At 46.1% G+C, this 21,729-nt stretch overlaps 1 protein-coding gene across 23 annotated transcripts in view; it reads right to left on the reverse strand.

Moving 5' to 3' along the window:
- SFXN5 (sideroflexin 5) overlaps positions 1 to 21,729 on the reverse strand; it is a 135,156-nt gene that overhangs the window by 90,643 nt on the left and 22,784 nt on the right. For all 23 annotated transcript variants that reach the window (XM_031655268.1, XM_031655269.1, XM_031655263.1 and 20 more), the window contains one exon: positions 11,451 to 11,528. Coding sequence is in view for 19 of the 23 variants with exons in the window: in XM_031655263.1 (XP_031511123.1) it covers positions 11,451 to 11,528 (78 nt within the window). In the remaining 4 variants the exon portion in view is untranslated. The remainder of the gene's footprint in view (positions 1 to 11,450; positions 11,529 to 21,729) is intronic.

Consider the following 21,729-nt stretch of genomic DNA (forward strand, 5'->3'; position numbering starts at 1 on the left):
TGTATATATAAAATATTTGACTCATAGAACGTGCTCAATAGTTTTGCCTAAAATAGAGGGAAGCAATTCAAATGAGCAGTTTTTTAAAGGAGTTAATCATCTTTCAAAGTAACTTCATCTCTATTGTTTTATCCCCCAAATGCCTGGGAGGTAGACAGATGCTCTTTAGACTAGGTAAGGCATCTCAGAGAAACTAAGTGACTAAGCCAGGGCCCCAGGGGTCAGTGCCAAAATGGAGACGGGCACCCAGGCCTCCTCACCTGGGTCTCCCCAGCACTGGAGCACATCAACATCTAAGGTTGGCCAGAATGACTTATTCACTTATTTAATCCCCTCAACAGCCCTAGGAGGTTGGGATTCATATATCTCCCATTTTTACAGATGTGGAAACTAAGGCTCAGAGAGATTAAGTGACTTGCCCGAAGTCCCATAGCAGGCTGGGCGTGGTGGCTCAGACCTGTAATCTCAGCACTTTGGGAGGCTGAGGCGGGTGGATTGCTTGAGCTCAGGAGTTTGAGAACAGCCTGGGCAACATAGTGAAATCCCAACTCTAGAAAAAATACAAAAATTGTCCAGGCACAGTGGCGTACACCTGTAGTCCCAGCTACTTGGGAGGCTGAGGCAATCACCTGAGCCCAGGAAGCAGAGGCTGCAGTGAGCTAAGATCACGCCATTGCCCTCCATCCTAGGTGACAGGAGTGAAACCCTGTTTCAAAATAAAACAAAACAAACAAAAAAACCTAAAATCAAACAAACAAAAAAACAAAGTCTCGCAGCACTGGGATTTGAACCCAAGCAGTCTGCCTCGAGAGTCCCCGCCCTTAACTACCACTTGCTTCCATCTCTAAAGGCTAGCTCGTCACTGCACTGTTCTGCCCCTCGGGCTTGTCATACATTTTGGAGATCTTTCCACATCAGTGCACAGAAAGCAGTCTTATTCTTCCAACCAAAACCCTTGAATGAATGAAAAAGTATATATATTTATTATATATAATACACACACACATATATTTGTCATTGTTGTAGAGATGAGATCTCGCTATGTTGACCAGGCTGGTCACGAACTCCTGGTCTCAAGCAATCCTCCTACCTGGGCCTCCCAAAGTGCTGGGATTACACGCATGAGCCAGTGTGCCCAGTCCGAATATTTTATAAAATGTTTCCTATTGATGGACAGTTCTCTGGCATTAAGTACATTCACATCGTGGGCAGCCACCATCACCACCATCCATCTCCAAAACACTGACAGCTTCCCCACCTGAAATTCTCTACCCATTAAAGGTGACCTCCCCATTCCTCCCTTCTCCAGCTCCTGGAAATCACTGTCTGCTTTCTGTCTCCACGACATTCACTACACTAGGTATCTCATATAAGTGGAATCACATAGTATTTATTCTTTTGTGACTGTCTTATCTTTCTGCTATTACAAATCATGCTCCAGTGAATTTCACTGGAGTTATTATATTGTGAGAATTTAAAGAAAAAGGATAAATTATACAGAGATTTCTGCCATAATACAGAAGGAACCAATGACTAGGGAGGGAAAGTGGGCAGCTAGGGGAGAGAAAAAGGGAAAGTTTTTTAAAAAAATCCCTATTCTTTTCATACCTTTAGAATTCTGTATCTTGTTCATATATTACCTACTTTAAAATATTTGTTTAAAAATTAAAGGTAACCACTAGAAAAATATAATAGAAGATGCACAAATTCCAAGCCCTTTATTGACCCTTATCCAACAAAAATCATGTCCTGTTGTGTTGTCCACAGTCATAGAACAGAAGCTGGCAGGTGGCTGGCCTGTTACACAATTCCCAGCCTCCTCTGCAATGAGGCTCGTCCATGTGGTTGAGACCCCCAGTGGCATCTGAGGGGAAGTGATGTGCCTTTTCCAGGCCAATGTCTCCCCCTCCATGCTTTCTGTCCCCTTCCTGTGAGCCAGTGCAAGGATGTGGCTGCAGCCCAGCCTCAGCCATGAAGATACCACAATGCCCAAAGACATGGTAGAGAAACCTGATGGAAGGACCTGGGTCCCTGAATAATCCTGCGGGGCAGAGCTACTTGCCCACCTGGAACTTGAGCTGTTACACAGGACAGAAATAAACTGTCCCATTTAAGCTAGTGCATTTGGGGATCTTTTTGTTACAGCAGCTAGTATCACTTTAACTAATATAACCCATTTGGGGTTATTGGAAACTGCTTCCAGTGATATCAGGAAAAGATTTCCAGGGAAGAAAGGAAGGAATGGAACCTAAAGTGGTGCTTGAGGCTCTTCTTGAGGCATCTGACAACACACCAGCCTCAGAGGTTTTGGGGTGAGGTGAGAGGAACATCTCCATTTTCAACAAAAATTCCTAGTCATGATCTGATCTTGTTTGGGCTGATCCCATCGCCAGGCCGCGGTGACAACAGTCAGGATCATGGACTTTGGCCCTCTCTCAGTCACTAACTTACATAGTCTGCCTCTGCAAATTACCTCACAGCTTAGACTTGTATTATTTTTAAAACTAGGCAGAAGCAGGGACAGGAGGTAGAAGCAAGTCTCTCCAGGGTCCCTTCCTGTCCTACGGTGTATGAGGCCAGGCCCAGCTTAGGGGGAGAACAGGACAAGGACTCAGGTCTGACTCCTTGGGTCTAGGCTTTTCCCTAGGACCTGCTGAATCAAACGTTGACTTTAAGGGGTTAAATGTTGGATGCAAAAATGGCAGCAGGGAATGTACCACCCACAAGCCAAGAGCTGGTTGCTAGTTTGAAGTTTCACAAGCCAGTCCTGCGAACAGATGATAGAAAAGGATCATCCTAGGATGTCAAGAGTTCGACAGGAGGTCAAATAAGATGCAGTGGACAGGCCATCCACACTGGGAATCTAGGACAGGGAGCCCGCAGCATCTTCTCACTAGACCACTGAAGCATCTCCACTTTAAACTACAATTCCTGCTTAAGACCTCATCTGGTGTGGGCTCAGTCCATCTCCTCTGTGCCTCTGCTGAGCATAAAAATATGCAGTTTTGATCCCTTGGGACCTACTGGCTCCAACAACAAATCAGTGTGGATATGAGACTTTGAACCTTGCTTGATTTCTCAACTTGGTGAATGAAGACATAGAGCAGGTGTAGAGAAGCGATCTGGGTGAGAGGTGGCTGGACAATCCCAGAAGTTGGTTAATTTCAAAAACAGCCAGCATCTCAGCTGAACTGCCATCTGAACCTATCTGAAGTAGGGTGTAGAGTCCAAGGGAGGGGCAGAGGACACTCACCAACCAGCCTTGGCCTTCTCAGGCAGAGCGGGGCACACCCCCAACACCCAGAGGGAGGAGGAACAGCCCAGCACCACCCCCAGTCTGGCTCGCTCCCCTTCCCCTCTGCCTCCTTCCAAGCTGCTTCTCCAAACCTCCCAAGGCAGCAAAGACAGAGCCTATTTAAAACAACCTCCAGAAGGTAATTAAACAGAGCCTGAAGGGGATCCTTCTGTAAGGCAAAGAATGCCTCCATAAAACAAACAAAAAAAACTTCCTAATTTATCAGTTGGGCCAATCGCATTATACCTCACCATTAATTTTGTTGCCATGGTTACTTTCAGGTAGTAGGTACCTATTGCAAGTCTATGTCGGGTGAGGGTACCCCCAATTCTACAGACTCACGAAAGAAGAGAGACTCTTCGCCTAGTTCTGCAGCATAGCACACAGCAGCAGTCGCAACTTCCCTATACACACAGTTTGTTTCTATCCAGACCCGGGTTTAAATTCTAGATCTCCCGCTTGCTGGCTATGTGTTTTAGGGCAATATACTTAATCTTTCTGAGCCTCCTCTTCCCTATTTGTAATGTGAAGATGTGAATACTTTCAAGGTTATTGTGAAAATTAATAATGAATTTATTTAACAAATACTTATCGAGCATCTGCTATGTGCTGAACACTGCTCTAGGTGCTAAGGACACATCAGTGACAAAAACGGGCCAAAATCTCTGCTTCTGTTGAGTTTAGAGGGTTGCACAGACAGACAAACAATATGCAACACAAACAATAAATAAGCAAATTATCTGATATATTAGAAGGATAAGTGCTTCAGGAAACTAGGGAAAATAGAACAGGACAAGAGGATAGCAAGTGTGAGCAGGTGGCAGAGATGGAGATTACAGACATAAGTAAGGTGGTCAGGGTGGGTCTCATTGAGGTGATATTGGAAGAAACACTGGAAGGAGAGAATGAGTCACGCAGTTATCTAGTAGGAGACAGAAAAGCTACTGCAAAGGCCCTGAGGCAGAAGTGGGCCTGTCTGGTATGTCTGAGAGCCAGCAAGGAGACCGGTGTGACTGGAGTGGACCAAATAGGGGAGAGCAGTAGGAGACAAGCTCAGAGAGGACTGGGGGCTTTGCAGGCCAGGTTAAGGACTATGGCTTTTACTCTAAGTGCAAAAGGGGACCACTATAGTTTCTACTAGAACAGTGGTTCCCAACTTGGGAGGTGGATTCTGCACCCAGGGGACATTTGGTAACATCAGAAAACATTTTTGGTTGTCATGACTGGGGAGGGGAAGCTAATGGCATCTACTGGGTCAAAGCCAGGCAGGTTGCTAAACACCCTCAGTACACTGGACAGCCCTCGCAAAAAAGAATAATCTGGCTCCAAATGCCAATTGTGCCAAGTCTGAGAAACCCTGGAGCAGAGAAACAAACAATGTCCTGTATAATTTCACAGATCGCTCCATCTGCTGTATCGGCAATGGACAGAGAGGCCCAGGTAGTATGGGGAGATCATCCAGGAAGCCACTGCAGGGACCCAGCCCACAGATGCATCTACAGCACTCAGTACGACACCTAGCACATCATACAAATGACTCAGCTCCTACTGATCACTTGCCTGTTCTGTGCTCCCAGTTAGGGCCATGCTGGGGCTGGCCCAGAAGGGCAGGGTGCTGACCAGGATCCCCAGAGCTTGATGCTAAGAGTCAGGGTAAGACTAGTAGGTCAGCCAAGCCTTCCCTTCATCATCTGACAAACCTGCTGATGCCCACAGAAGACTTGGGGCACAAGTATTTTTAATCCTGCCTCTGGTATTTGCTCTGCTATTTTCAGCAAAGCCCAAACACAGCTGACCCCATTTCCTTTCTGCCGGAGAAGACTTGCAAGATCTCTTGCATCCCAGCAGCTCTTTCTCCTAGGCAGGTCGCAGACAGAAATCCATCCTGCATGGGGGCTCCAAGTAACCCATGCAGGGTAGGCACTTAGGAAAGGCTGGCTGTTTCCCAACCTCTGGGGAATGTGGAATGAGGGACAAGCCCCGCCATTCAGGAGCTACAGTGGTTCCCAGTAACCATCGCTCCCCATCACTCCAGTCGCTTCCGAGCTGGTTTCTGTAATAGCACTTACTCCTCCCCAGCGCACTCTGGCACTGCCACTGACTGATCCGACCACAATACCACTGTTGTGCTACTCCCTTGCTCAACAGCTTTCAGTAGCTTCCTCTTACCCCACACAACACATCCAGCATCTCTGCCTGGTTTTCGAAGACTTTCACAATCTGGCCTGTAACCTCCAGCTTCCGTCTCAGCTTTCTCTTTCTTATCTCTTTTCTCTCTGTCTCTCTCACTTACAGAAGATGTCTCTCCCATTAGACCTAAGAGGCCCAGTGTCAGATCCCCGCCCCACCACATACTAGCTATGTGACCTTAGGCAAATAATGCAACGTCTCTGAGTCTCACTATAAAACTGGGTTGATATAGGTACCTACTGACAAGTTTATGTGAAGATTAGCTGAGATAATAAGTGGAAAGCGCTAGTACTTATGGTGCAATACCCCGCACTTCGTAAGCACACAGCGAGCGGTGGCTCGCCATGGGGAGGGGTCTTCCATATTTAGCCCCACCCACCTCCATCTACACCAAACTCTTCTGGCAAAGCCCCAGCACATACAAATGTACAGATCAGAGTCAACATTCAGAAACTTAATTGGCTGTGTCTATGCTTACATTTTTGCACACTGTGGCTTTGTTTTTTTAACTGATAGCTACAATCCTTATTAGGGTTCCTAGCTCTTCAGATTTTTACCTGCTAAACCCAAAAGGTAAATTATACTCATTTTTATTCTGTCCTCAGAACCAGTGATTCATTGGTATAGCAATCTTTTTTTTTGACACCGAGTCTCGCTCTGTCACCCAGGCTGGAGTGCAGTGGCGTGATCTCGGCTCACTGCAACCTCTGCCTCCCGGGTTCAAGCAATTCTCCTGTCTCAGCCTCCTGAGTAGCTGGGACTACAGGTGCATGCCACTACGCCCGGCTAATTTTTGTATTTTTGGTAGAGACGGGGTTTCACCATATTGGTCAGGCTGGTCTCGAACTCCTGATTTTAGGTGATCCACCTGTCTTGGTCTCCCAAAGTGCTAGAATTACAGATGTGAAACACCATGCTTGGCTGGTATAGAAACCTTTAAACAAGGTAATGGTCCCTAGAGGAGAGAGTAGCCACCCACAACAGAAGACCAAACCAAGGCCATCAGAAGTGAACAAACTATCAATACATTTGCGTATACCCACTGGTGAGGTGTTGTACCTGGAAGTCAGGTTAGATGACAAACCGGGTAAAAAAAGAGAGTGTCACAAGTTAATCAGCACTGCCCACAACACCAAGACAGGCCTGCAGGCCTCGGGACCCAGTTGCAGGCTTCTGGCCCGCACACCTGCAAAGGCATCAGAGCAAGCGCAGAGCCCAGATGCAAGTGAGGACACTGTCCAGACTGAGACCAAGAACCACCCGGGCCATTTCAGATGAGCAGGGTCAGCCTGGAGCAGGAACAGCCACTGTTAATTATGGATTGCCAAGCCCCCCAAGCCCTGAGCTGCCATGTCACCACTTATTCCCTCTGCTCCTGTGTCTGCAGAGGTCAGAGGAGGATGTATATTGGCTGACTGAAGCCGAGGGAGGGAAGCATTTGTGAGAGCTGGTGCAGGGGGAGCCAGGAGGTTGGGGGAAGGGAGGGAGGAGGATCTGCCTCTAGGGGGCCATCGTGGCAGGCTCACACCTAGAGCACTGTGCTACCCAGCCACCAGATGGACACTGCAGGCATCACCAACATGAGCCAGAATCGGGAAGCACAGTTAGTGCCAAGCTGCCCCTCCACCCAGTTCCCCTCCTCCCCAACTCCCTGGAGGCACATGGGGGCTTTCAGGACAGAAAACAAAAGAGGCCCGAGAAACAGGACAGGCAGCTTTAAGCTACTGAAGGGAGCAAAGAGGAGGTAATGTGGCTTCATTCCCCACACTCTGGGAGCTGGAAGGGGTCCCAAGAGGCCAACATCAGTAAGAAAGGGGCAGAGCGGAGCTTGGGCCAGGAGCAAACACATGGTCCAGAGGCCACAGAGGCAGGATCCAACTCTCACAGGTCTGAGAAGAACACGAAAGGGGCTGGGGACTGCTTCGGCCTGAGTAGGGTGGGGTACCAGGTCACACCATCCAGGCTCTTAGGTGCTCACTGCCAGAGAGAAGTCCCACTGCTCAGGAAAGAGGAGATCGCAGCCTGCCCTCCCAGCTCACGGCTGCCCATGACTCAGCACACAGTGCACACACCTTCAGATGGGCCCCGTGTGGGCAGGTACTGCAAGTCTGTCACTCTCCCAGGGCCCTGCACAGGAGCATCTGGCCAAGGTGCTGCTTCTGCTCACGCATTTGCCCTCTACTCCCATCACCATGCTCCAGTCTAGCATATTTGCCCATTCTCTCCTTCTGTAGGGTCTTGCTCCCTTGATCTCCAGTACAGTGTGGCCTCCTTGCCTGGACCACCCCCACCTGCTCTTCACCAGCCCTGTCAGCCCTCACATCTCAGGGCAGAAATCTCTTCCAGACACCCCGAGTCTGGGAGGGTCACCCCTTCCACGGCTCTGCCATGGTATCATGTGCTTTCAGTGTCACTGCCTGGTTTCTGGTGGTGCAGACAAGAACCTCATCCAGCTTCCTACCTGCTCTATCCCCCAGGCCCTACCCTCGCTTCTGGCCCATAGTGATGGATAGAAGAGAAAAAAGGTGAGAAAAGCTATGTGTCAGCCTACGATGGCTACTATTTGACTAACAGAAGTTCCAGAATGAGAAAAAGTGATGAAAGCAATTAAAAATTTTGCCAGAGCTGAAGACAGGAGTCTTTAGATTGAAAGGGGTAATCAAGAATCCAAAATGATAAATTTTAAAAGAAACAGCATTGTGGAATTTCAGAAACAAATTTCACAGATAAAGAGAAGATCCTAAATATTTCCAAAGAAAGAAAACAGACCGCAAAGAATCAGGAATGAAACGGCATCAGGTTTTTCAACAGCTATATTGGAACCCAGAAGAAAATAGCGCAATGGTCTTCAAAAATCTGAAGGAAAATGATTGTCAACCTAGAATTTTCTCCTCAGCCAAACTGTCAATTAAGGCTGAGTGCAGAATTATAATTTTTCAGACATAAAAAGACTCAAAACTTTCTTCTCATTTACCCTTTTTCAGGAAGCGACTAGAAGAGGTGTTCCACCAAAATGATGAAATACACCAAGAAAAAGGAAGACCTGGAACTCGGAGGTAGGCCCCAGAAAGGAAAATTTCAGGAAAACAAAAAGCAACTCAAAGACAGAAATCTTCAGATTGAAAGGCGCACTGAAAATACAGTCATGCGTCACTTAACAACAGGGATATGTTCTGAGAAATGCATCATTAGGTGATTTCATCATTGTGGAAACAGCACAGAGCATCCTTACACAAGCAGGGCAAGCCTGCTACACACCTAGGCTACATGGTAGGTAGAGCCTACTGCTCCTTGGCTACAAGCCTGGGTAGTATGTTACTGTACTGAATATATAGGCAACTATAACACAATGGTAGATATTTGTGTATGTAAATGGTTTGTGTATATTTGTGTATAGACACAGTTCAGTAAAAATACGGCATAAAAGATAAACAATGGCCACCTGCATGGGGCACTTACCATGAACGGAGCTTGCGGGACTGGCAGTTGCTGTGGTGAGTCACTGAGTGTGTAGTGGGTGAATGTGAAGGCCTAGGTCATTACTATACAGTACTGTAGACTTTATAAACACTGTACATTTAAGCATGCTAAATTTATTTTTTTTAAAAATTAGCCAGGTGTGGTGGTGTGTTACTCAGGGAGGCAGAGGTGGGAGGATCGCTTCAGCCCGAGAGTTTGAGGTTACAGTGAGCTACATTGCCCCACTACAGTCCAGGCCCGGGTGACAGAGCAAGACCTTGCCTCTTAAAAAAATTTCTTCAATAAAATGAACCTTAGCTTACTGTATATTTTTTACTTTATAAAATTTTAAATTTTAAATTTTAAACTCTTTTGTAATACTTAGCTTAAAACACAAACACACTGTACAGCTGTACAAAAATATTTTTCTTTATATCCTTATAAGTTTTCTATTTTAAAACTTTCAACTTTTTTTTTTTTTTTTTTAACTATTGAAACTCTTAAAACTAGCTAAAAACTAAGACACAAACAAACAGACTAGGCCTGCACAGGGTCAGGATCATCAAGACAACTCCAGGCAACAGGAATTTTTCAGTTCCATTATCATCTTTTTTTTTTTTTTGGAGACAGAGTCTCACTCTGTTGCCCAGGCTGGAGTGCAGTGGCGTGATCTCGATTCACTGTAACCTCCATCTCCTAGGTTCAAGTGATCGCCCTACCTCAGCCTCCCAAGGAGCTGGGATTATAAGTGTGTACCACTATGCCCGGCTAATTTTTGTATTTTTAGTAGAGACAGGGTTTCATCAGGTTGGCCAGGGTGGTCTCGAACTCCTGACCTCAAGTGATCCGCCCGCCTTAGCCTCCCAAAGTGCTGGGATTACAGGCATGAGCCACCACGCCTGACCACCATTATCATCTTATGGAACCACTGTCATGTATGTGATCCTTTGTTGACCAAAATGTCTTTATGTGGTGTATGACTGTATTGAAAGGCCGTGGGAGGGTACAGTGAGAGTGAGAGATGGTACAAAGGAAAGTATGCCAAAGAAAAATCTGAGGTAGTTATTAACTCCAGATAAAACAAAGTTGAAAAAGAGACATAATCATGATACAACCAGTCTGACTATGCAGTAAATGTTATTTCCATAATTTTAACAACATGAAGACTGAATATGTATAGGCCCCAAAACCATGATAACTATTTCAAGAGTGGATATGGATGGGGGAAAGAAGTATGTTTAGAGGGGTGGATGATAAGAGAGCTGAATCCTCAACTACCATAATAGATAATCCAAAGGTACTAATTGAGAAACAGCAGTGTAGATAAGCATATTTGTCTGAAAGATAAAATATAAATTTCTATCTGCAGAACAGCAAAAAGTAGTTGCTCCTGGGAAACAGGCATGGAAACTGGGAAGGGATGGGGAACATATACTATTTTTCCTTGCAAGCACTATTTTATTTTATTTTATTTTTATTGATTTTTGAGATAGAGTTTTGCTTTGTTCCCTAGGCTGAATGCAGCGGCGCAGTCTTGGCTCACTGCAACCTCCCTCTCCCGGGTTCAAGTGATTATCCCGCCTCAACCTCATAAGTAGCTGGGATTACAGGCGCCCACCACCATGCCTGGCTGATTTTTTGTCTTTTAGTAAAGACAGGGTTTCACCATGTTGCCCAGGCTGGTCTCGAACTCCTGAGCTCAGGCAATCCGCCCACCTTGGCCTCCCAAAGTGCTAGGATGACAGGCATGAGCCACCATGCCCAGCCCCTTACAAGCACTTTAGTACTATTTGACTTCTTGAATTATGCACACACGTGACTTTGAAAATGTTTAAATTAATGTTTGAAAAAGCTTTTGAAATAAAGTTTATGAACAAAAAGACAGACTTTGGCACATGAACCATCAGTCTCTGTAATCATTAACTACTACACTCCCTTACCCTCTCCAAAACAAAACACCACCTTCAACATCTCAGGTATCTCTAATGCGAGTTCCTACACGATATTAAAAAAGAATAAAACAACAGTATCCTAATCCTAATCCTCAACATCCTCCCCATCTTTCCCACCCTTAACCTGAAGTTTTGAACAGCGGTATGCTGGTAAACGTTTAATAATCCATTCTCTGGAGAAAAAGTCCTGATTTGTAGCATTTGCCAACGTCTATGGTGTAAATACTCCCATCATGGCTGATTTCCCACTGCGTGGTCCGTGATTGTGAAATTGGGAAGAAATGCCCACAATCAGCTCTTGCAAGCCAGTGCAGGCTGGCTTCACCAAGCCACTGCCTTTGGACCACCCTAGCCTTATCGGCCTCCATGCTTTCCACTGGACCTAGAGCGCAGGAGAGATCTGAGCATCTTCAAAGAGCTTTTAGTCCACAGGGGTATGTACCAGCAGAAGTAGATACAGGAAAGAAGTGGTTCTGGCTGCAGGGAAGGGGTTGTGAATTTCTCACTTTCCTTCCCTTCCCCACTGGCCATGCTCCCACCTCCCACACAGTTACCTGTTCATTGGTGACTCCTGGGCGCAGAGTCCCATGCTTATAGTCCTCCAGCAGCTGCACAGCCTCTCTGAGACGTCTCTGCAGAAGAAAGAAAAGAGACATTGAGGGGCACAGATCAGGGGCTCCTGCAAATTTTTCTTTTGTGGGATTACATCAGTATCAAATACTGCCAGCGCAAGGCTTCGGGCCTGCCCTCAGTTCATGGGACACACACAAAATCATAAAGAAATACCACCTAAATGTTCTTACTTGACAGTTTAAAAAATGAAGTAGAGCTACGTGTGCTCCCATGGTCATCTCCCCAAGATATTTTGTTGAGTGAAAAAGCAAATGGCCAAGCAGTATGATGCTGTTTGTTGTACCAAATAAACAACACACACATATCAAATAATATTTCCTATGTGAACATTTATATATGTCGATGTATCAGAAAAGCCCTAGAAGGAGAACAACCAAACTGGTGGCTGGGGTTACCTCAGGGTAGGAGGAAAGGGCCAAGACTTGGTAAGGGGTATCACAAGGAACTTTAATCTTAATGTAATGTTGAAAGCTTTTAGGCTGGGCGCAGTGGCTCACACCTGTAATCTCAGTACTTTGGGAGGCCGAGGCGGGCTCATCATGAGGCCAGGAGTTCGAGACAAGCCTGACCAACATGGTGAAACCCCGTCTCTACTAAAAATACAAAAATTAGCTGGGCATGGTGGTACATGCCTATACGCCCAGCTATTCAGGAGGCTGAGGCAGGAGAATCGCTTGAACCCAGGAGGCGGGGGTTTTAGTGAGCCTGGGGGACACCATAAGACTCAGTCTAAAAAAAAGAGAAAAAAAAGAAAGGAAAGCTTTTATAAGGAGGTGTTTTCCTTTCTTTTTTTGAGACAAGGTCTTATTTTGTCACCCAGGCTGGAGTGCAGTGGCATGATCTCAGCACACTGCAGCCTCAACAGCCCAGGCTCAAGTGATCCTCCCACCTCAGCTTCCCAAGTAGCTGGGATTATAGACACGCGCCACTGCACCTGGCTAATTTATTTTTTGCAGAGACGGGGTTTTGCCTTGTTGCTCAGGCTGGTCTCAAACTCCTGGGCTCAAGCGATCCACCTGCCTCAGCTTCCCAAAGTGCTGAGATTACAGAGGTGAGCCACTGTGCCTGGCCAGGAGAACGTATTTAAGTAGCACTTATATAATTTCTTTTCAACATTTTAAAAACACTGGCAGAGATTTACCTACTAAAGTACATATGGCTACAGTAACTGATGGGGAGAAAGAGAAAAAAAGGATAAAACTGTATGATTTTTTAAGTCTAAAAGCTAAAGAGACAGTAACAGTGACAGAAGGTAGCCTTTGTCCCCACCAAAAGAGTTGTGTAAGAATGTTCATAGCAGCAGCATTTATATAGCCCCAAACTGCAAATAATTCATTGTAGAATGGATAAGTAAACAGCAATATATGCACACAATAACTATTATGCAGTAGTTAAAAAGTAAACTATGGGTCGGGCATGGTGGCTCGTGCCTGTATATCAGCACTTTGAGAGGCCGAGGTGGGTGGATCCCAAGGTCAGGAGTTCAAGACCAGGCTGACCAACATGATGAAACCCCGTCTCTACTAAAAATACAAAAATTAGCCGGGCATGGTGGCGCCCACCTGTAATCCCAACTACTCAGGGGACTGAGGCAGGAAAATCACTTGAACCTGGGAGGTAGAGGCTGCAGTGAGCTGAGATCACACCACTGCACTCCAGCCTGGGCGACAGAGCAAGACTCCGTCTCAGAAAAAAAAAAAAATTTTTGCCAGGCATGGTGTTGAGTGCCTGTAGTCCCAGCTACTGAGGAGGCTGAGATGGGAGGATCGATTGAACCTGGGAGGTTGAGGCTACAGTGAGGCATGACTGCACCACCACACTCCAGCCTGGGTGACAGAATGAGACCCTATCTCAAAAAACAACAGGCCAGGTGCAGTGGCCCACACCTGTAATCCCAGCACTTTGGAAGGCCAAGCAGGTGGATCACTTGAAGTCAGGAGTTTGAGACAAAACCCCCATCTCTACTAAAAATACAAAAAAAATTAGCCGGATATGGTGGTGGGCGCCTGTAGTCCCAGCTACTCAGGAAGCTAAGACATGAGAGTCGTTTGAACCTGGGAGGCAAAGGTTGCAGTGAGCTGAGATCGCACCACTACACTCCAGTTTGGGTGACAGAGTGACACTGTCTCAAAAATAAATAAATAAACAACAGCAGCAAAAAAACAATAAACAGACAACAGTGACAGAAGGAGGCTCATGTCAAGGTCCAGATGAGGGACCCAGACACTAAGGAAGCCCAGCATGAGGGAAGAAACCCAGTGAAGCTGCCGTGTTCCCCTTTTGATGGAGAGATGAGACTCGCTAGGCACAGGAGTGCACAGACCTCAACATAAACCCCTTAGTCTAAAGGAAGGATGTAGCCTCAGGAAGGGCCCTCAGTAGGGCAGACAGGGTTTTCTGAACTGGCTGCCAGATGGGAAATGAACAGCTACCTCCTGTACCATGGCAGCACGAATAACTGCCAACACAGACAAACCAGCGAGGCCACCCTCGACCCCACAGGCCTGCATGTGAAGCACCCACATGTGAAACGCTGTGGTGGCCAGCACTGGTCTAAGCCAGGCCTGGCCCAAGACAGAAGCATAGGCAGCCAGGGGGCCAGGAACACTTTTCTTACTTGGAATGGCCTGAAGTCTGAAAAGTACTGTCCCTCCCCTTCCAAATATGGAAGGGTCTAGCAGCTCCTAGATTCTAAAGAGCCCCTTCCTGGATACTGTTCATTTCCAAAGTGGAGATAGCTTTGTGGGTGGTTTTTTTTTTTCCCCCATTGTACAAGTAATTCATGCTGTTTAAAGAAAATATCAGGAAAAAAAGTGGAAAAGTACAAAAAGTAATCTTAAATCTGTAAACATATCCCTAAGATAACAACTCCAAAAGTGAGGATGATTTTCCTTCTAGACATAATACATTTAATCAACAAAATTGGATTGTGTTATTTGTTTTAACTTGCTTAAGGTCACACAAATAGTAAGTGGGTGATTTAGTATTTGAACCAAGTTTAGTCAGACCCTCACTCTGCACACCCCACCACACACCCCCTCAATACCACCAAAGCCTCCTAGTGATGCAGCGGGGCCCCCACCCCTAAGCCTGCCCCTCCGGACCTGGACAATGAATGCTCTACTTTCCAACGCTGAATGGTGAATGGCCCCGTGTTCTCATTATTTTTCCCACTCCAGGGATTCTCCTGAGTTCCTATAACAACCTGGCCAGATTCCATCTTACTTGACACAGTCATCAAAGGGAGCCCTCCCGCCAAAAGAATAAATTCCAAAGAGCCCTGATCTTGGCAAAGGGCATGGGTTGAGAGAGAACGAGATCCAAGGTTCCTGCAGACAAATCTGAGGGCCCAGGACTGAAGGAAGCTGGAACCTACCTCTGAGAGCTACAGGCTGGCCTTGGACCTTATGAAACCTCTGTCAAAGGCTGAGGGGCTGGAGCTCCAGGCCTGTGGGACAGGCAAGGCCCCAGGCCACCTGTCTGGACAGGGCCCTGAGGCCTGGCTGTTCTGGGGGCTGGTGTCCCTGCTTCAGAGAAAGGGCCTATATCACAGACACTTGGGAAATGGGAGGAGAGTCTCCCTGTTCAAACCCTTCACACGCCCCTGGACTGTGAGGCTCAGCAGAAGGACCTGGGTACTTGAGGGGTGGGGAAAGCTGGGAGATTGGTGGCGGGGTGAACTCTGCAGGAAGTCTTTTCAACCAGGAACAAACAGGCACCAGCTCCTGAACACAAAGACTGTGAGGGGCCCCGGCTGGGATTAGTGGGAGGACACAGCTCAGGCTGCTGCTTCCCAAACGCTACTCCAGCGCCAGCCTGCCAGCAAGTGTCACCATGAGAGTCCCCCCATGTATTTGAGAGGGGTGTGGTCTCCAGAAGATCCCTCTGGAGGGGTCTGCACCCAGGAGGTCAGCTCCAGCAGCACAGAATTTGAACAGAGGAGAATCCTGGCCCCAGGGGTCCTGCCTCAAGGCCCTGCCTGAGGGGAAAGGGTGGGAAGAGGGCAGGATACCCCAATGGAGGGGAATGGGGACAGAGGGACAAGGAAGAAAAAGAGGCACAAAAAGGAAAGGCCGGGCGCGGTGGCTCAAGCCTGTAATCCCAGCACTTTGGGAGGCCGAGACGGGCGGATCACGAGGTCAGGAGATCGAGACCATCCTGGCTAACACAGTGAAACCCCGTCTCAACTAAAAAATACAAAAAAAAACTAGCCGGGCGTGGTGGTGGGCGCCTGTAGTCCCAACTACTCGGGAGGCTGAGGCAGGAGAATGGCGTGAACCCGGGAGGCGGAGCTTGCAGTGAGCTGAGATCCGGCCACTGCACTTCAGCCTGGGCGGCAGAGCGAGACTCCGTCTCAAAAAAAAAAAAAAAAAAAGGAAAGCTGAGGAAGAGTCATCGGAAGCAAAACTCATCTTTTCTTGGAGAGACCATGCCCTGTTCACATGGCATGTGGATAAGATTACCCCTCTGTATGTGCACACCCTAGAAACATGGGGACCACCCCCTCTCCGAGAAAACTGGGGCCAAGAGGGAAGGGTACTTCCTTGCCCAAGATCACAGAGTGGGTGAGTGACACCTAGAAATCCCAGGAAACCTCAACTCTAGTTCCAAGCCATTTCCATGAGACATCCACACAGAAGAACCTGCTGTACTCATGCCAGCAACCATCTCCCAAAGAAACCTCAGCAATGCCCAAAGCCCCCTAGAACTGATGGCCTCTGAGGCAGGGCACCCCAAGCAAAAAAAGAAATGGCCTCTTTTACTCTCAAAGCTGAGTCCAGCCTAACACAGAAAAAACAAACATGCTTAGAGGAAGCAGGTACAGCTGAAACATGGGCCATTTCAGGCAAAGCAGAGAGTTTGGGAGCTCCAATGGTTATAGAACTAAAAGACTGTGGTGGGGGTGGGGAGGGATGAACTGGCAGCGGGGCATGCAGGATGGCAGGGAGGTTATGTTCCACCATGTCTTGATGGTTCAGTAGCTGACTGTTCTCACCAGGCCAATCTTGCACTGCTGAGGGCAGGGCCATGCATCCTTACCACGGCTTGACCATTACTAGAGTCACCTCCAAGCAGTGGGTCCTGGAGGCCAAAGGTAATGGTTACGTGCAGGCAAAGTCCCAAGCCTTCCTCTTGCCTTCCCTCAGCCATCCCCAACTCCATGTTCCCACCCAGCAGTCCTGGAACTCCCAGAGTTCTAGCTGTCTGTGCTGCGATGGGTCCTTGGCTCCCATCAGCCAGGAACCCACCCTATGAGAGGCCCAAAGAAGGCGAACCAGGGACATGTGGCTTTCCCTGTCCTGACCTCTAGTCACCTTAGGAGGCTGAGTGAGGTAAACTGATGCAGTTCCAGCAGCATGACAGGAAAGAAACTGATCCACCTATTCCAAGAACTTTAAAAACAACCATGGCTTCCAGCCTGGCTACTCAACTCTTGGAATTTACTCTAAAATGCAAACTTAGCAAAAACTAAGTGATATGTTGGCTGGGTGCAGTGGCTCATGCCTGTAATCCGAGCACTTTGGGAAGTTGAGGCAGGCAGATCACTTGAGGTCAGGAGTTCGAGACCAGCCTGGCCAACATGGTGAAACCTCATCTCTACTAAAAATACAAAAATTAGCTGGGCATGGTGGAACACACCTGTAGTCCCAGCTGCTCGGGAGGCTCAGGCAGGAGAGTCACTTGAACCTGGGAGGTGGAGGCTACAGTGAACCGAGATCATGCCACTGCACTCCAGCCTGGGCAACAGAGCAAGACTCCGTCTCGGGGGAAAAAAAAAAAAAAGGTAATATGTCTAAGACTATTTTGTCCAGGAAGATAGGAAACAACCTATCTGTTACACCAATAAGTCTAATGGTTTAATAGGATGGCTATTTATGCCACAAAACTTGATTTTTAAAAATAATAAAGACTTGGTATAGTCCCAGCTACTTGTAAGGCTGAGGTGGGAGGATCTCAAGCCTGGGAGGCTAAGGCTGCAGTGAACCATGATCACTGCCACTGCACCCCAAAAATTATTTTTAAAGTTATAAAGACTTCGAAATGAAAAGAATAAAAAAAGTTTATGTTCAATGTCATAATTGCCAAAATGTATGCAGATGGACAAGAACTTAAAGTATATAAGGGTACTGACAATATAAGGGTATGGGGATGTTTTAAATTTAAAAATTCCTTTAAAGATTTTAAAGTTACACTATCCAGCGCTGTCTAAACTACATTTTTTCTTTTTTCTGTTTGGTTATTTTTTCTTTTTTTTTTTTTCTACAATTCATTTAAATGAACATCCTCACTTGCTGCTATTGGGTGTATAAATATAAAATCTTGGGACAGGCGTGACTCACGCCTGTAATCGCAACACTTTGGAAGACCAAGGCGGATGGATCACCAGGTCAGGAGTTCAAGACTAGCCTGGCCAAGATGGTGAAACCCCATCTCTGCTAAAAATACAAAAATTAGCCAGATGTGGTGGCAGGCACCTGTAATCCCAGCTACTCAGGAGGCTGAGGCAGAGAATTGCTAGAACCTGGGAGGCAGAGGACGCAGTGAGCCAAGATTGCACAACTGCACTCCGGCCTAGGCGACACAGCGAGACTCCATCTCAAAAAATATATATATAGATATATATATGTGTGTGTGTGTGTGTGTATGTGTATACATATATACATATGTATATAAAATCTTGGTACAGGTTGGTATAATTTACAGGACAATGATATGGTTTGGCTGTGTCTCCACCAAAATCTCACCCTAAATTATAATAATCCCCCCATGTCAAGGGCAGGGCCAGATGGAAATAATTGAATTATGGGGCAATTTCCCCCATACTGTTCTCATGGTAGTGAATAAGTCTCACAAGATCTGATGGTTTTATAAATGAGAGTCCCCCTGCACAAGCTCTCTTGCCTGCCGCCATGTAAGACGTGACTTTGCTCCTCCTTCACCTTCCACCATGACTGTGAGGCCTCCCCAGCCATGTGGAACTATGTGTTCATTAAACCTCTTTCCTTTATAATTACCTAGACTCAAGAGTATGTCTCTATTAGCAGCATGAGAACAAACTAATACAGTAAATTTGGAAATATTTATCTAAAGTCTTTCATCTGGATATTCCACTTCTAGAAATTTATCCAAAGGAATTAAAGGAAGTACAGTGAGATTTTTGTATGAGGATATTTACTGCAATATTATTTATGAAAAAGACTTGAAACCACCTAAATGGTCAACAAGAGTAAATAATTAAGTTATACAATAACCATGTGATGAATTATTATGCAGTTAAACACATTTTGAAACATTTCATGACATGAAAAAATGCTCATATATTCATAGATAAAAGTATATACTCTAGGCATCATGCATACCATGGATATCCATTGCTATATAATCACGTATGACATCTATGTATCATGTATGTACACATATCATGCATATGTGCATATGATTCCCTATATTTATATAGAGATATACATATATACATATTATATCAGTCATATCTATTTTTTTGGTTTTTTTGTTTGTTTTTGAGACAGAGTGTCTGTCACCCAGGCTGGAGTGCAGTGATGTGATCTCAGCTCCCTGCAACCTCCACCTCCCAGGTTCAAAATTCTCATGCCTCAGCCTCCTGAGTAGCTGGGATTACAGGCATGTGCCAACACACCCAGCTAATTTTTGTATTTTTAGTAGAGAGAGGGTTTCACCATGTTGCCCAGGCTGATCTCAAACTCCTGACCTCAGGTGATCCAGCTGCTTCAGACTTCCAAAGTACTGGGATTATAGGTGTGAGCCACTGCACCCGGCCAGTCATCCCAATATTGTACATATACATGCACCAAAATGTTAATGTTGATTATTTCTAGCAGGTTGGATGATAAACAGTTTTTTGTTTTCTTTAGACTTTTCTATGTCTTCCAGTATTTAGGAATTACTACCAGAATCACATCACATCAGGAAACACACAATGTCAGTTTGTTTTCAATTGTTAGGGATGCTAAGTTTGGTCATCTTGATAAAAGGTGTCCACCATTATAAATAACATTGCAATTAATATCCTTGTATATAAATCTCACTGTACTTAATTCCTTTGGATAAATTTGTGGAAGCAAGATTTCTGAATGAAAGACATTTTAAGGTTCTCCATTATAAAGGTACCCTTTCTCCTTTGTAATTGCTAAGTAATTCGCAGGGTGATACTTTGAAAGCAAATGAGCATTTGGTTTCCCAATAACATTTTACTCTTTGGAAATAGTATTTATTAATGATCTGGGACAGAATCAGTTACTTCACTGAGAGTTACTAAAGGTAAAAAGAACAGTTTCCTCATCCACATTTTTAGTTTTACTATGTTATCTTAGACTATCTGTGCTGCTATAACAGAATGCCACAGACTAGATAATTTATAAAGAACAGAAATTTATTTCTCACAGTTCTGGAAGCTGGAAGTCCAAGATCAAGAACCAGCATTTGGTATCTGGTGAGGGCAGCATTTTTCTTAAGGGAGGAAGGCTGTTCCTCATCATGACAGAACAGCAAGAGGGCCAAACCCTGTGTGAAGCCTCTTTTATTTTTTGAGACAGGATCTTGCTCTGTCACCCAGACTGGAGTGCAGTGGTGTGATCACAGTTCACTGCAACCTCAACTTTCCAGGCTCAACCGATTTCAGTAGCTGGGACTAGGGGTGCATGCCACCACACCCAGCTAATTTTTCAAAAAATTTAGCTCAAACTCCTGCACTCAAGTGATTCTTGAGCCTTGGCCTCCCAAAGTGTTGGGATTACAGCTGTAAGCCACCACACCTGGCCAGGCCTCTTTTACGAGGGCCTTAATTCCACTCATGAGGGAGGGACCCTCATGGCCTAATTGCCTCTTAAAGATCCCACCCCTTAATACTATCACATTTGGCATTAAGTTTCAACACCTGAATTTTGTATGGGACATATTTCAGCCATAGCATCTTACCGTGCCCCCCAAAAATTTATGTCCTTCTCACATATATTCATTCCATCTCAGTAGCCTCAAAAGTCAGTCATTCCAGCAGCAACTCGAAAGTCTAAAGTCCAGAGTCTCTTCTAGATTCTTCTAAATTAGATATGGATGAGACCCAAAGGTGTGCTTCATCCTGAGGCCAATTTCCCTCCAGCTGTGAGCCTGTAGACTCAAACAAGGTACATGCTTCCAAAGTACAATGGTGGGACAGGTACAAGACGAATATTTATCTTCCAAAAGGGAGAAATATGAAAATAAAAATAAAAAGGAGTACCAGGTCCTCGGTAAATCTAAAATCCAACAGGGCACACAACATTCGATCTTGAAAATCATCTTTGATTCCAAGTCCTGCCTTACCAGACACACTGGGGCAGGAGTTGGGCCCCCAAGGCCTTGGACAGCCCCAACCCCATGGTTTTGCCAGACAGCCACACTTCAGCTCTCACACACTGAGGTTGCATTCCTGCGGCTTTCCCAGGCTGGTGCTGCATGCTGGTGGCTCTATTGCTCCGGGGTTGCAGAGACAGCCCTATCCCCACAATGCCACTAAGCATTGCCCCAGTGGAAACTGCAGTGGCTCCACCCCTGCACAACTCTCTGCCTGGGCCTCAAGGCTGTCTGCAACATCCTTTGAAATCTGGGTGGAGGTAGCGCTGCAGCCACAGCTCACACACACACCTGCAGAGTTAGCACCACATGGACGCTGCCAAGGCTTACGCTTGTGCCCTCTGGAGCAGTGGCCCAAGTTGCACCTGGGTCTGCCTGAGCCACAGCTGGGGTGGCTGAGAAGCAATGTGCCAGAATACAGTGGGCAGACACAAGGGGCAGTGAGCCCTGAAGTCCCACAGACACTCTGCACCCCTCCTTAGAAACTTCTGCCCCTAAGGCCTTGGCACTCTGGGTCTGTGATGGATGTGGCAACCTCAAAGATCTGAAATGCCTTCGGGGGTCATTCTCCCATTGTCTTAGTGAATAGCACCTGGCTTCCTTCTAGCCATACTAATCTCCTTATCAAATGGTCACTTGGCCACACTGCTGGTTTTTTCTCCTAAACATAATTTTTTATTCTTTACATGGCCAGGCTGAGAATTTTCCAAATATGTACGTTCTGCTTCCCTTTTCATTATAAATTCTATCTTTGAATTGTTTCGCTCTTCTTACATTTTACTATAAGCAGTTAAGAGAAGCCATGAAGCATCCTGAATGCTTTGCTGCTTA

The sequence above is a fragment of the Papio anubis genome, chromosome 14 (genome assembly GCF_008728515.1).
Source record: "Papio anubis isolate 15944 chromosome 14, Panubis1.0, whole genome shotgun sequence".
NCBI lineage: Eukaryota > Metazoa > Chordata > Mammalia > Primates > Cercopithecidae > Papio > Papio anubis.